The 14401-nt window shown below is 33.3% G+C and overlaps 1 protein-coding gene across 1 annotated transcript; it reads left to right on the forward strand.

Annotated features, from left to right (window-relative positions):
- The first annotated feature begins 1879 nt into the window (after nt 1-1879).
- On the forward strand, nt 1880-9863 carry LOC132734222 (perilipin-2-like). The gene is made up of 9 exons (XM_060720918.1): nt 1880-2040; nt 2947-3215; nt 3678-3871; nt 5337-5523; nt 5892-6049; nt 6886-7023; nt 7835-8005; nt 8774-8896; nt 9412-9863. Exons 2-9 carry the CDS (start codon nt 2978-2980, stop codon nt 9541-9543), a joined length of 1341 nt encoding a protein of 446 aa, XP_060576901.1. The 5' UTR covers nt 1880-2040; nt 2947-2977; the 3' UTR covers nt 9544-9863.
- The last annotated feature ends 4538 nt before the right edge of the window (nt 9864-14401 follow it).

The following is a 14401-nucleotide window of genomic DNA, read 5'->3' on the forward strand; positions in this document are numbered from 1 at the left end:
TTGATGAAATCAACAATTAAATGTCATACTTTTAATGAATTTTAACACATATATGGGTACTTATTAGTTGTCTTACTTTCAGCCTGATGGATTGAAAATATAAATATGTATATTTTTTTCTTTTATGTGCCGCAATTCAACCTTTTGATTAAATCACCGAAATATATACCGTACCATTTTACATATTTCTTAAGGTCTTCGTATACCGATAATTTGCTATTATTTGATGACACAATACAATTATTAAAGAATGTATAAACAATAATTAATTATACTATCTAAATATTATATCTACATGTTCTTATCTACTGAAGATGGTGACAGTACGACAGTTCGGTGGTGCCAATACGACAGTACGATGGAGACAGTACCATGGTGAAAGTATACGAAAGTACGATGTTGACGGTACGACAGCTAGTACGGTGGTGACAGTCGATCACCATCGTACTGTCGTACTTCATGTACTGTAAACGCGGATGATTTTGGAATCTGTCTGTAACAACATGTAAAGTTTTGTTAATGCTTGAATATACTAACTAGATCTACTATATAACTTACTATTATATAACTAAAAAATAAAAATATGTGTTTTTGAAAATTTATTATCATCAGCATTCACAAAAGATTATAGTGTCGGTATTTAGATGTGTTCAGCCTTATATGAAATGTGTACGATGTTGCCTATCATCCCCTATATGTTGATAGAATAAAGCCGGGCACCATTAGTTCATAAATGATAACGTGAGGCCAGTCGCTGCTACATTTGTATAAGGAATAAATAATGATTAACTGAACATAAGGATATATATAAGCGTTATAACCTCAACTTCCTTGCTTTTCTTCTTGCAAAAATAACTACGCTCCGTCATGATAAGTGAAGATTATAGATATGTTTAATTAATGTGAAATGTACTGGCATATAGCACGACTTTAACTGCAATTTAAATAAATTAAGTCTCTCCATGCTTTTGGAGCTAGCTTTTTAATTATGATCTGGGGCAAAACATTTTTCGTGATGTTCAAGTTATTATTAAAATAATGAAATATGATAGATTAATTGTGTTAGTCTTGATCTGTGTAAAAGAAGATGTAGATCTATTTAAAACCTAAACGTTTTCTATAACGATATAATAAAGTAATTTTAAAGAGACATTTTAAAAGATCCTGCTTGGTAAGCTAATGTAGGTTGATTTGCAAGAGTTTTTTTCAGGGGTACTATAATTATGAAAAGGTGTAAAAAATGTTAAATATGTATACATAGTTCTGAAGTAAGTTCTCCATAGACCTGCATTCATGAACGTGTATATTCAAGTATAGCACCAAAGTCGCATTGAAAAAAAAAAGAAAAAAAAAACATTGTAAGGCGGGCTCTGTTTCTAAATATCTGCTCTTCCTCATAGGGATGCAATTCATTTATGTCACTGTGAAAACAATTATATTTGATCTACATGTATATAACAACATGATATTGTAATTTAAGAATTGAATATGTAAATGTACATGTTACCAATGTAAGATGTAGACGTTGTACTAAGGCTTATAAAAGGTACTTATATGAGGTACATGTATACATTACTGTACATAAAAGATATAAAAGATCTTAGAAAGCGTAACATAAAGTTGGGGCATTATATAAAGATCATTCCGTGCGTTTACTGAAATTGACTTCATTCCGTACGTGCAGTGGAAATAATGCTGAATAATATGAATGTAATGAGTTAAACTCAGCCGAATGATTGTTGTTCGTAAAAATAATCATTACATACATACGTCCCTGATTTAAGTAAGGAAAGGCATATCAATGTACTTAAATTTATAAAATCTACTTTCTCATTATATGTTTAATACAAACCACCGCGTGGGCCTCATTGCTGTTCACGTGAGTATGAGTAAAATGACGTGTTACTGTTGAAGACATTTCTAGACTATTAATAGAGTGGACTTTGGACAAGTGAAACGTAATTTGTCTGTTCAGAAAACGTATATATAACAAGACAAACTTATTCAGAGAGATAAAAGAAAGAGCATAGAAGTAAATAGGTAAGTGAAACTTTTACAAAAACATTATTTATCGTATTTATTTATCAGAGTTCAATTCTTAATTGATGTTTAAATTCCCGGAAGTAATTACTATGCAATACAGCTTTAGGATGGTCACCTATATCATTATGGTACCCAGCAAGTTGTACAAAGAAAAAATAACTTACATTTACTTTTATATTATACTGTTTGGTTTTTCCGGAAGTGATATTTATAATATAACAGTCTAATTAACAGGTGAGAACTTTATCAGCCAGGTGTGTGAAGCTTTTTAGTCAGTTACATTATCCCAAGTTATACATGTATCTAGAAAAGAAATAAAATAGCTCTTGAGTGTAGGCATTAATATGAATTAATCTAGCTAGCACATATGCAATTATAATTCACTGTAGCTAACAGGCTAATATTTCCAGAAGGTATTAATTGGTTGATTTTTTAATGGAAATAACCATTATTACAAAGTGTAATTATAAATTTATGTATAAACAATGTATCTTCCCTGTTAGCCTTATTTAGACCTAGGCTGCTTGACAAAATGTTTTTATTTTTTGTCAACTTGGTCAAACTTACATGTATATTAGGAAAATGACATCACCTATCCCAAAATATTTCGGTGTCTCTTTGACAAGTTTAATCAGTACACAAATCAAAGTCTTTGCTATTCCACAGGAGTTTAAGAAAAAGTTATAGTGTTGGGGGAAACGTGGTTACATCACTTTTCTCATTATCCCCAGCCCTTCCCTAGGGAATGTGTTAACGTTAAGTAGAAATTCCTTGGTAGAGGCCTTAGGATATTTACATCATATTGATCTAGATTTTATGTATTTTTGTAACTACTACCCCATAGTAGTTTACATGTTTGTAAGGCTATTATTTTATACTCATTAACATAATTTTGGATTTCAGGAGTGCTGAAAAGAAAACAGGAGATCATAACATGGAGCAAATAGAGGGAAAAGAAAATATGGAACAAGAGCAAGTAGCCGATGAGCAGTTTATAAACAAACTTGGTAACTTACCAGTTGTGAGCTCAGCATGGACTCAAGCCTGTGACATCTACAACAAGACCAAGGAAAGCAACTCTTTATTGAGGGCTACATGTAACATGGCCGAGGGAGGTGTTCAATCAGTTGTTTCTACAGCTAAACCCTATGTTGAGAAATACCAGCCACAAAGTAAGTTAACATGATTCATTTAAACGAGCTATTCAGTGCTATTTTTAGAAGTTAAAGTATTAAGTCTGAGAAAGAAATATTACAAAAATTTCAAACGTGATGGAAAATTAGCATTTTATTGTAATATTATGCAGATCTTTTTTATGTTAACCATCACTTGGATCATACCACAGGGAGTTGTTACCACGGTTTCAAGTATACATGTTGAACAGCATGCACCTCACCCCAACAATAACCTAATACATGTATTTTGGCTTCATATAGTTCCTGTAATATCTTGGTGCTTTCGAGTATTCCACTGTGTTGAATATTGTGAGAGCTAGACTTTGTGAACTGAGCCATGCTCTCCCATGTTAATCTTAACTCAAATATTTATATAAAGTAATATTTATAAATAAAGGTGAAATAGCTATTTACATGTATTTCAGCAAAAACATCAATTTATTTTTATTTATTCAACAGTTGAGGCAGTTAATGCATATGCTTGTGAAAAGTTGGCATTGATGGAAGAACAGTATCCAGTGATAACCAAACCAACCGATGAGCTCCTCAAGGAGGGCAAGGATAAGTGTGCTGGGGTGCTCAAACCTGTTACTGACAGGGTGAACGCCGTTAAGGACACATATAATGGAATGGTTAACAAAGGACATGAAACAGTATGTTGTTAAGATTTTTTCTTTCATTTTGCTTCTAAATGCTGCGAAAAAATGTGTGACAAAAAGGCTCAAAATCTTCTTTTGGGTTGTACAGAACAATTGAAATGACATATACTAATGAGGTACATGTAGGTTTATTGAAGCGTGGTTTTGTTCTGAATTATTTCCCTTTGGGAACTGCATCTTCATAACAACTTGAAACTTTACAAATAATTCTTAGATCATGACATGTCATAGGATTTTGATCAGATGTCAGATCTAGTATGAAGTTCCTACTTAATCACCCACTACATTTTGTGATCTTGATTAGTCCTGCATGCCTCTTTTAATATGTAAATATTTTAATACACTGAATATAGTTTAGAACACAGAACTGTTACGTTTTTGTTAGCTCACCTGAGCACGAAGTGCTCAAGGGTGAGCTTTTGTCATCACTCTGCGTCCCTCGTGCGTCCTTCAAAAAATGGCGTCAAACTTTTCAAACAACATCTCCTCCTAAACCACATGGCCAATTGCAACCAAACTTTACAGAAATGATCCTTAGGTGGACCCCTTTCAAAGTTGTTCAAAAATTTAAATTCCATTTAAAACTCTGGTTGCCATGGCAACCAATAAGAAAAACTTAAAAAATTTTCTTCTAAAAAACCCAAAGAACTAGAGCTTAAATATTTGGCATGAAACATCTTCTAATGAGTGCCTACCAAGTTTGTTCAAATTAAAGCCCTGGGGTCAAAATTGGCCTCGCCACAGGGGGTCATTGATTTTCCCTATATGCATATAGTAAAAACTTAAAAAATCTTCTTTTAAAGAACTCAAAGAGCTAGAGCTAAGATATTTAGCATGAAACATGTTCTAATGGGTGTCTTTCAAGTTTGTTCAAATAAAAGCCCTGCGGTCAAAATTGGCCCTGCCCCGGGGGACATCATTGATTTTCCCTATATATATATATATATGTGTATAGCAAAAACTTAAAAAATCTTTTTTGAAAAAACCCAAATAGCTTGAGTTTAGATATTGTGCATGAAACATCTTCTAGTGAGTGTCTACAAAGTTTGTTCAAATAAAAGCCCTGGGGTCAAAATTAGTATATCATTGTTTTTCATTTTATGTGTGTAGTAAAAACTTAACATTGTGCAACATCTTCTAATGGGTGTCTTCCAAGTTTGTTCAAATAAAAGCCCTGGGGTTTAAACTGGCCCCGCTCCGGGTGCCTTTATAGAGGTGAGCGACCTCAGGGCCATCATGGCCCTCTTGTTACATTTAATTGCGCAAGTTGAAATGGACAGGCTGGATTAAGCCATTTAACAAAGTTGGTTTATTTTCTCATATGACATTAGTACTATGTTGACTCAAGAGCAATTAAAAAAAGCTTCCTTGATGACAATTATGCTTAATAAGATTTGTTTTAAACTATAATTAAAACTAAATATTATATGATGAAAGGTTTATTTGTTTATACTTTCAGTATGAAGCAACAAAAGGGAAGGTTGAAGCTGTAAAGGACTACAGTATGACAACAGTGAGCAGAACTCTGGAATCTCCTCTTGGAAAATTTGCCATGGAGAAAGTGAATGAGGCACTGACAGTGTCTGAGGAATATGTCGAAAAATATCTGCCTCCTTCTGAAGAAGAAATGACAGAGGCTGAAAAAGGTGATAGCTTTGATTCTTACCCTTGTAAAGTTAACAGGTGATAGCTTTGATTCTTACCCTTGTAAAGTTAACAATATCGATTGATTTTACCTATATTTGCCTTTTTTAAGACCCAACTGAAAATAAGTCCAGAAATATTACACATGCATGTTTAAATTAAGGATATCACTAAACTTTTTTAGGTCCATAAGTGATCCTCTTTTTTTGGTTGGGGAGACGAAGCTCTAGATAGTAATTCCGGCATGGATGGTCCTAAAAATGAATGTTTTAGAACGAACATTTGTACAGGTGTTTTTTTATCTTATTTTAATTGTTATGTTGTGTTATAAGGCATAATTAGGAAGGAATGTATTATTTATATTATTTAGCTCCCTTGGAAGTGGATGAAGTTGGACCTATGACAAGAGTTACTTCCCTTAGTTCAAAACTTCGTGAAAGAATGTACAAGAGGGCAATGAAGGACCTTAAAGGACTACAGATGAGAAGCAAGGAGAAACTTGAGGGTCTTAACTTTACTGTTGACCTGGTAAGCTTGAATCTTTTTAATTCTTAACACATTTGACTTGGTAAGTTTGTGAATACTTACAATAGATTACTTGGTAACTTACCACAGTTGACTTTGTAAGTTTAATTCTTTGAATACTTTCAACAGTTGACTTGATATTAGCTTCATTCTTTGAAAACTTACCACAGTTTACTTCTTAAATTTAATTCTTTGAATACATACCACAGTTGACTTGGTAAGCTTCATTCTTTGAATACATACCACAGTTGACTTGGTAAGCTTCATTCTTTGAATACATACCACAGATGACTTGGTAAGCTTCATTCTTTGAATACATACCACAGTTGACTTGGTAAGCTTCATTCTTTGAATACATACCACAGTTGACTTTGTAAGTTTAATTCTTTGAATACTTTCAACAGTTGACTTGATATTAGCTTCATTCTTTGAAAACTTACCACAGTTTACTTCTTAAATTTAATTCTTTGAATACATACCACAGTTGACTTGGTAAGCTTCTTTCTTTGAATACTTACCACAGTTAACTTGGTAAGCTTCTTTCTTTGAATACTGACCATATTTGACTTGTTAAGTTTAATTCTTTGAATACTGTGCAAGGCCAGACTACACTTGCGCAGTCTTTAAAGTTAAAAATGTTACACTTTGCTATTGGGAGGCAAAGTAAAATTATGTTTTGCTTTTGAAATGCCTGTGCTTTCCATTTATTTGACAGTATGATTGGAAAAAAGGCTTTTCTTTAAATGTTTTCTATAGTTTATAAAATTAATTTTCTTAAAGACTTAGTTCCTTTCTATCACAGAAAACTTAATCACTGAGAAAATTGTTTCTATTTTTAGATCCAGTATGCCAAATCAGGTGCTGGGGAGATGAAAGACACGCTGGAGGAGAAATATGAGATAGCTCAGAACAAGATGGCCGAGTATTGGGAGAAAATTAATGATGATGCTGATTCTGATGGTGAAGATGCTCCAGAAGTGAGTAGTTTATGATACGGTGTTTGAGTACAAGTGGTGATAGTGTACAGGCTATGTTATAGAGCTGATCAATTCTAGACAACCAGTATACATGGACAGATATTTATCATCCCGAGCTTGCTATTAACAGTAACAAACTATAATATTGAGAAATAAATCACCTGTTTACTTCAAAATTAGACAATAACTAATCTTTGTTTAAAAATTTTTAACAAAGATGCTAATTGTTTCATGTAAAGTTTCATGCTATTTTCTTCATGATAAAAACTGTTTGAATATCATGAAACAACTGCTTGCATATAAATGTATTTAATAGCAAAGAATGGCACTTTTTAACCCTCCAAGTGCGAAAATTACATCACCATTAACAGCCAGACCATTGTGCACATTATTCAGTCAGCTAAAGCTCTATGTTTTGCTGTCAAAATTTAGCATTTTGTGTTTGAAGTTGCTATAATGGACAAGTTGAAATTCTAAGCAGGGCAATTCTTTTAAATGGATTTAATTACATGTATATAGTTATAAGGAATTTATAAGAGGCAACACAGGTTGGCAAGGCATATCATCTGTTAAAATGCTGTTAAAATAGGTGGTACTTTCAGCCTGTAGATTAAAATATCCCCCTTGACTGTTGGCCAAATCAGTTGTTTTCATTGGCACATCTGTTGTCTAGAATAAAAATGAAAACCCTGTATAAATTAAGGTCAGTAGGTATTTCAGAAAAATAAATTGTTTGATTAATTTTGATAAATACCTGACTCTATTTGTTACCATTCATTTTTTCTATAAATTGACGACTGTTTTATTTCAGACACTAGAAGGTAAAACTATTGTAATTGGTAGACGACTGACCAGACAGGTGAAACAAGGTATGACCACTGTGTCAGGATATCTCCCTACCCGCCTTCAACCCACAGTTGTTCGTGAAAGAATGGAAAATTCTCTCAAGTATACAGAAGAGCTGTACCAGGCATTCAAAGAGGTAAGTTTTCTGATAAATTATTGATGAAAGTAATTTTATGAGATAAATTATCACAATATCCCAGATTTAATTTGATTTAATTCGTAATTAGATACAAACAATAAACTAAGCCTGCATAATTGATAAAAAAACAACGGCAGCTGAAATAAATCAAACTTCTTTGACTTGTTTATTAAAAGAAGTGACAGGTTATATGATAATACACATGCTGAAAAAACTGATTAGTGCTGGCCAATTTTTTTAAGCCAATCACCGACGAGGATTTTTCAGGTTTCAAATCTTAATAGAACAGATTTTATATAAACTGGACGTTTTATATTATAAAACGCAAGTGGGCGGAGCACTAAGCCGGTTAGAGTGCATATTGGATGTTCTTCGTAAATAAGAAAGCTACAGTCGCTTCGCAAGCTCCGCTCCTTTTTAGCTTTCTTATTTACGAAGAACACCCAATATGCACTCTAACCTATACATAGTCGTTTAAAATTTAGTTTTTCAACTTTTTAAAATGCTCCAATTTCCCAAAATGTGGAATAATGTTTCCTTATACATGCCAGGGGCCTTTTTCTCGTAATAGCTGGAGAAAGCCCAGGAAATATCATTTTAATGCTGAACCCTTCAAACAACATTTATCATTGTTATTAGTCTGCATGTATGCACACACAAATGAAATAGAGCTTATCCATTTGTCAACTGAAGCCCTGTTTTCTTTACCGAATCAGTGCAGTATCTATACATAAAAACTTAATATAAGTAATGTATCTATTACAGGCACAGGGTTTTGATGATTTGCCACAGTGGTTACTTACACAAGCCAGAGAAAAGATGTCTTATATACAAGAGACTGTGTCATTTCTCACTGAAACATTTCTCGTCTCTCCTATCAGTTGGATGGTAAGCATTTACAGATATTTTCTCCATTAACTTACTTAATTATGTAATCTTATTTTTATAACTCCTGTAAATCCTGTAGGTTAAGGTTGACTGTGATTAAAATCATGAATAGCTGATATCTTTAATGTGACCTGTATGTGCTTGTTGTGTTAAAGGATTTGACAACTTTCAGTTAGTTTAATGATTACAGTTATGGGCCCTTCATAATGCATAACATGATGGTTTAATTTCCAGTAAATTTAACATAATGGGCTTCAACAAGACAGAATTGCCCATTGGTAAAGATGAAATAATTTAAAAGTATACAGTATTATCTGTATAACATCATAAAATGGTTTTGTTTATGCTCTTTATGCAGCATTAGGCACTACAGCAAAGTGTTGATTGTTTTTCCTGTATGTCCTTGCATCAGTGTATTTCATCAAAGCTTAAATGTCCAGTGTAATGAATAATGTTATAAAAATGATGTTTCCTTTTATTTACATGTATAACATTATATGAACATTTATTTTTAGGTTTCCAAACCTAGTATAGAGCCATCCCAACCAGATGAAGATAATGGAGACGTTGAGATGGAATCTATCAACAATCCAGTTAAAGGCTCAGAAGAAAACAAAGACGTTAATCAAGAAAAAGCAGAGAATTAAATATTAGTGTGATAATTGTTGATAATGACTGAAAATTGACACACAATTACTAGTTCATGGATAATATTGACTAACTATTTAAATGATAACATGAAAAATTACTAATGACAGCTTTCAGTATCTGTGTATTTTGTGGACGTACTTTGGAATCTTTAAACAACATTTTTGGTCTGATCTCTTTGTTTAGAATTGAAAAGGCTTAGAGAAATTGTTACTTTTTGATGTGTTTGCTACAATATTTATGTATTTTGTATACTTTTGGCATTTATAGATATAAATCAACTGGCTTGAAAAGATATTTTGAATAAAGTTTACATTTTCTGTAAAGTTGCCTTTTGACACAGCTAACATAATACCCATTTTTAGCTCGACTTTTCTATGAAAAGGGGAGCTATCCTACTCGCCCCGGCGTCGGCGTCGGCGTTAGCGTCGGCGTTAGCGTCGGCGTTGGCGTCACACCTTGGTTAAGTTTTTCGTACCACCCCACTTTATTTCAGAAGTATTACAAGTATGGCTTTGAAACTTACCATACTTGTTCACCATCATAACCTCCATCTACAGACAAGAGTACATAACTCTGTCAAGGTTTTTGACAGAATTATGGCCCTTTTTTGACTTAGAAAGTGTATTGAGCTTGGTTAAGTTTTTTGTACCACCTCACTTTATTTCAAAACCATTGGAGGTATTGCTTTGAAACTGACCATACTTGTTTACCATCACGACCTTCATCAACAGACAAGAGGACATAACTCTGTCAAGGTTTTTGACAGAATTATGCCCCTTTTTGACTTAGAAAATACATTGAATATGGGTAAAATCCACTTATTGCCTTAACCCTTTGAGATATTGCTTTGAAACTTTTAATGCTATTTCACATCATTACCCCCATCTGTACGCAAGAGAAGGTAACTCTGTCAAGGATTTGTTTTAAAAATTAAGGCCTTTTATCGACTTAGAATCTTGGTTAAGTTTTTAGTACCAGTCCACTTTTTGACTGAACTGTTTGAGATATTAATTTGAAAGTTGGAATACTTGTTTACAATCATGATTCCCAAACATGTCCAGGAGAAGGTAATTCTGTCAAAGATTTTATTTGAATTATGGCCATTGTTCACTTTAAAAATACAGAGATTCTTGTATTGCCTTTTACTGCAAAAACTTTTTTTATTGGCAAGCAATAAAAAAGTCGAGCGCGCTGTCTTACGGACAGCTCTTGTTTGTGTTGGTACTACAGAGGAGCTCTGGCGACATACATGTATATAGGGATCATTTCTTCACCTGTCTGTACGTCAAAAAACTTGCCCGGACCTCACGTGCAATGTTATTGAAGCTTTACAGGAATGATCAGTACCAAAGCAGTGAGATATAGGGACTGCTTAAATGGCTATCAGGTGACACATGATCACTGATTGCTCTTGTTTAGGTGGACTCTTAGAAAAATAGGACCATCCCAGTGAAAGTATTTGCTTGAACCGTTACACATGTCTTTGAGATTTAAATTGGAGCTTACTGTCCAAAGGTCTCTAATCATATGATGATTGCGTACAGGATTAATCTAACAAGTACAGTTGTTAATTGGAAACTTAATGCCATTCAAGAACCATAACTCTGGCATGGATTTTACTGAATTATCCTTTATGAAGAGGACATGATATCCACAACTCACTGAAGATATTCGTCGTAACTTTTTGTTATGATAGAAACTGTACATTACTATCCAAGACAAATGCTGCTTGAATTGATCATTTGTGACCTCGGATGAATCCTCAAGTTGTGCATGCAAGATCGGTGTGCATCTATAATGAAAGTAATCACATGGAACTATACATTTCTCTGTGATAAGAACTAGGTCACTCCCAAGAGACCCTTGATTATAGTATGGATTTTGAATGAAATGTAGATCTTTGCTTTTGAAACATCATTATTCTTTCCGTCTATGACATTGAAATGTAAAAATAAATTATTGTTACTAACTACAATGTAAACCGTAAATGAATTTTTAGAATATTTGATATATCGGCTATCAAAAAGAAAAATATAATGTTCCCGAGTATACTGACGAGATTATGAAATGTCTGATATACCTGATGGTTATATTTTATTGAATTTCATTACATGTATTTAGTAACAAAAAGTAAGTTGATGTGATGCATGCAAAACCAAGGTAACAGCAGATTTAATTTTGTCAATTTGTCATAAAGTCTTAAGTGCATTCGTAGTTTATCTGGTTCTTAATTTCTACATACATAATGGAATTTATCATCTACTGGTATTTTGGCATCTACTGTCATTATCACCATAGGTAGACGATGAACTGCATACAAAACCTTTGTCACTATGTCAAGGTCAAAGTACGGGATTAAACTTAAAAAAAAAACACACTCATATTTTCTAAAACACAGAATCGGGTTATATCTGTGGTGTGGTTTCATCCTTAATTGGTACACCATTACTAAACGGTGTATGCAACAGCCATGTCAAAGTTCAAAGTCACAGCATAGGTCAAGATCACAGCGAAGTACTGCATTGGTATTTGTTATACATGTACAAGTATATTTTAATAATGGCAATTATCAGTTTCTTTATGAATTTCACCATTTATTGGTATACATGATCGCAGCTTATATACGGTGTAGTGTGCCAAGGTCACAGTAGCTGGAAGATTTGAACTTGTGTATTTCAAGTATCACTGTTTTCATTTCTAAACTAATTTACATTACAATTAACAATGAGTTTGAATAAGAAGATTCTTTAACATGTCAATTTGGTTTTTTACCAGTTCACTCTAATTCGACTAAAACGAACCAAAAAAGGTCAATCTCAAATTTACTACATAATTATGTAGATGAACTTATTTATGCCATGCCCATTTTGAGTCAAAAGGCCAAGGTCAGCGAAAAATTTATTCCAAGTTATCTCTTTATTTACAAAGTAACAATGTACATTAAACAAACCAGCACTGAGAAAAGTGGGACGTACTAGTCTTCCGACAGCTCTTGTTAAATCCTGAAATCGATCTCCTTCGACAAATAAAAAACGTTTTTGAAACGACAGATCTTCATCTTGACGTATTGACAAACACTTTCAAGTTTCCCCCATGCGTGGTAACAAATATAGTGTTTTATCTAAAGGTTATCTTTTAATGAAAGAAGAACAAATACGAAATCGACCATGCCGAATAAATTGCGGTAGACGAAACTTTCCCGATAACCTTTTACTTACATTCAGTCTGAAAAGGTTCACGGGGTTCTTAAACGAGCAGAAAATATGTGTGAAATTATAAACTTTGAAATGTATACATTTATAATCCCTTGTATAAATGTTTAAATGTACCAGCCTCGAAAGTTTTGTTGTATTTCTTTCTACGATAAACTGGCCACTTCCAAGTTACAACACAATGTTCAGAGAACTGCCACATTTAGCAATTAATATAATGTCTGTTTACAGACGCAGATTAAAGAAAAATTCGTATATATCATTCTGCTATAATATCACATTGTGTGTTGAGTTGTACGTTAATATGAGCCGCGTCATGACAAAACCAACATAATGTGTTTGCGACCAGCATGGATCCAGACCAGTCTGCGCATCCGCGCAGTCTGATCAGCATCCATGCTGTTCGCTTACAAACCCTGTAACAAGTAGAGAAACTGATAGCTAACAGCATGGATCCTGATCAGACTGCGCGGATGCGCAGGCTGGTCTGGATCCATGCTGGTCGCAAACCCATTATGTTGGTTTTGTGTTGTGTTATACGTTAATATTGTTTTAGCATGTTAGATATTATGATAGCATAATATTTAAAGCTACTTTATCATTTATTTTATCATCATATGTATTTTATCATCATATGTGTTTTATCATCATATGTATTTATGTCTTTTATCGTCATTTATATTTATACCAGGGTAATATTTCCAATATTACATTTTTTACACCAATGTTCGCCTTCCAATACAAGAGCAACATTTCACCGAAATTTTATAAAGATGTCACGCTTATGATTGGCACTTGTATGGATATTGGTCGTGTTTTTTTTTTCTCGAATCTTCTTTTTTTGTAGAATTTAAAAACACTGATATAACAAACAAAAAAATGTTTCTACCTTACCATATTGTGTATGATATATATGTTTATTTATGTTTATCGCTGAAAGCATATGTTTAAATTGTGCGCATGTTCGTATTGAGCCTTTGGGCTATGCATGAGTCGCGGGGATTTAACGTCTAGTTAAACCTCTCAGTGTTGAGACATCGTTAATTTCCAATATATAAAACATGGAACAAGGACATAGCTTTATTCTTCTTGGAAAAGTCTCCATATATGTATAAATTTTAGGTATAAAAAATATTATTATATGATCTAAAAATAGCTGCAATCTCATTGGTCCAAACTGTAGTCAACAGAACTTTTTATAAAATCATATTCACTGGGTGTAGTATCATATTAACTGGCTGAATTGGATTTTCCAAGTCTAAAAATAGATTGAGACTCATATTCAATGACCATACACCGTAGACTGTTAATTACGTGTGTTAATTAAAAAATAATTGTTGCGTTTTGTTCTTTATGGCATATTTCTCGATTGAAATATCATTACTTTACTGTTATACTAAAAGCCTAAACCGCATCGATGAGTATAAACTTGAATTACTTTTGTATGCGCAGCGTTCGTGTAGTTGTTGCACGCCTCGCACGTGCGTCTTTTTTCCCGCGCTTCAACGAGGCAAAATTTGTACATGTATATAAGGTTGTACTTTTTCGTGATTTTTTTTAATCCTTAGCCTATTCATATAATAAAACAATTATTGACTAGTGAGCCATTGAATATGATGTGATATTCACCGGCAGAAAGTCA

This window comes from Ruditapes philippinarum, unplaced genomic scaffold, assembly GCF_026571515.1.
Source record: "Ruditapes philippinarum isolate M1 unplaced genomic scaffold, ASM2657151v2 ctg723_1_1_1_1, whole genome shotgun sequence".
In the NCBI taxonomy this organism is placed as follows: Eukaryota; Metazoa; Mollusca; class Bivalvia; order Venerida; family Veneridae; genus Ruditapes; species Ruditapes philippinarum.

Coding starts and splice junctions, on each gene's coding strand:
- LOC132734222 (XM_060720918.1), top strand. CDS start 2,978: ATGGAGCAAATAGAGGGAAAAGAAAATATGGAACAAGAGCAAGTAGCC. Junction 5,524..5,891: donor AATGACAGAGGCTGAAAAAG/GTGATAGCTTTG, acceptor TATATTATTTAG/CTCCCTTGGAAGTGGATGAA. Junction 7,024..7,834: donor ATGGTGAAGATGCTCCAGAA/GTGAGTAGTTTA, acceptor GTTTTATTTCAG/ACACTAGAAGGTAAAACTAT.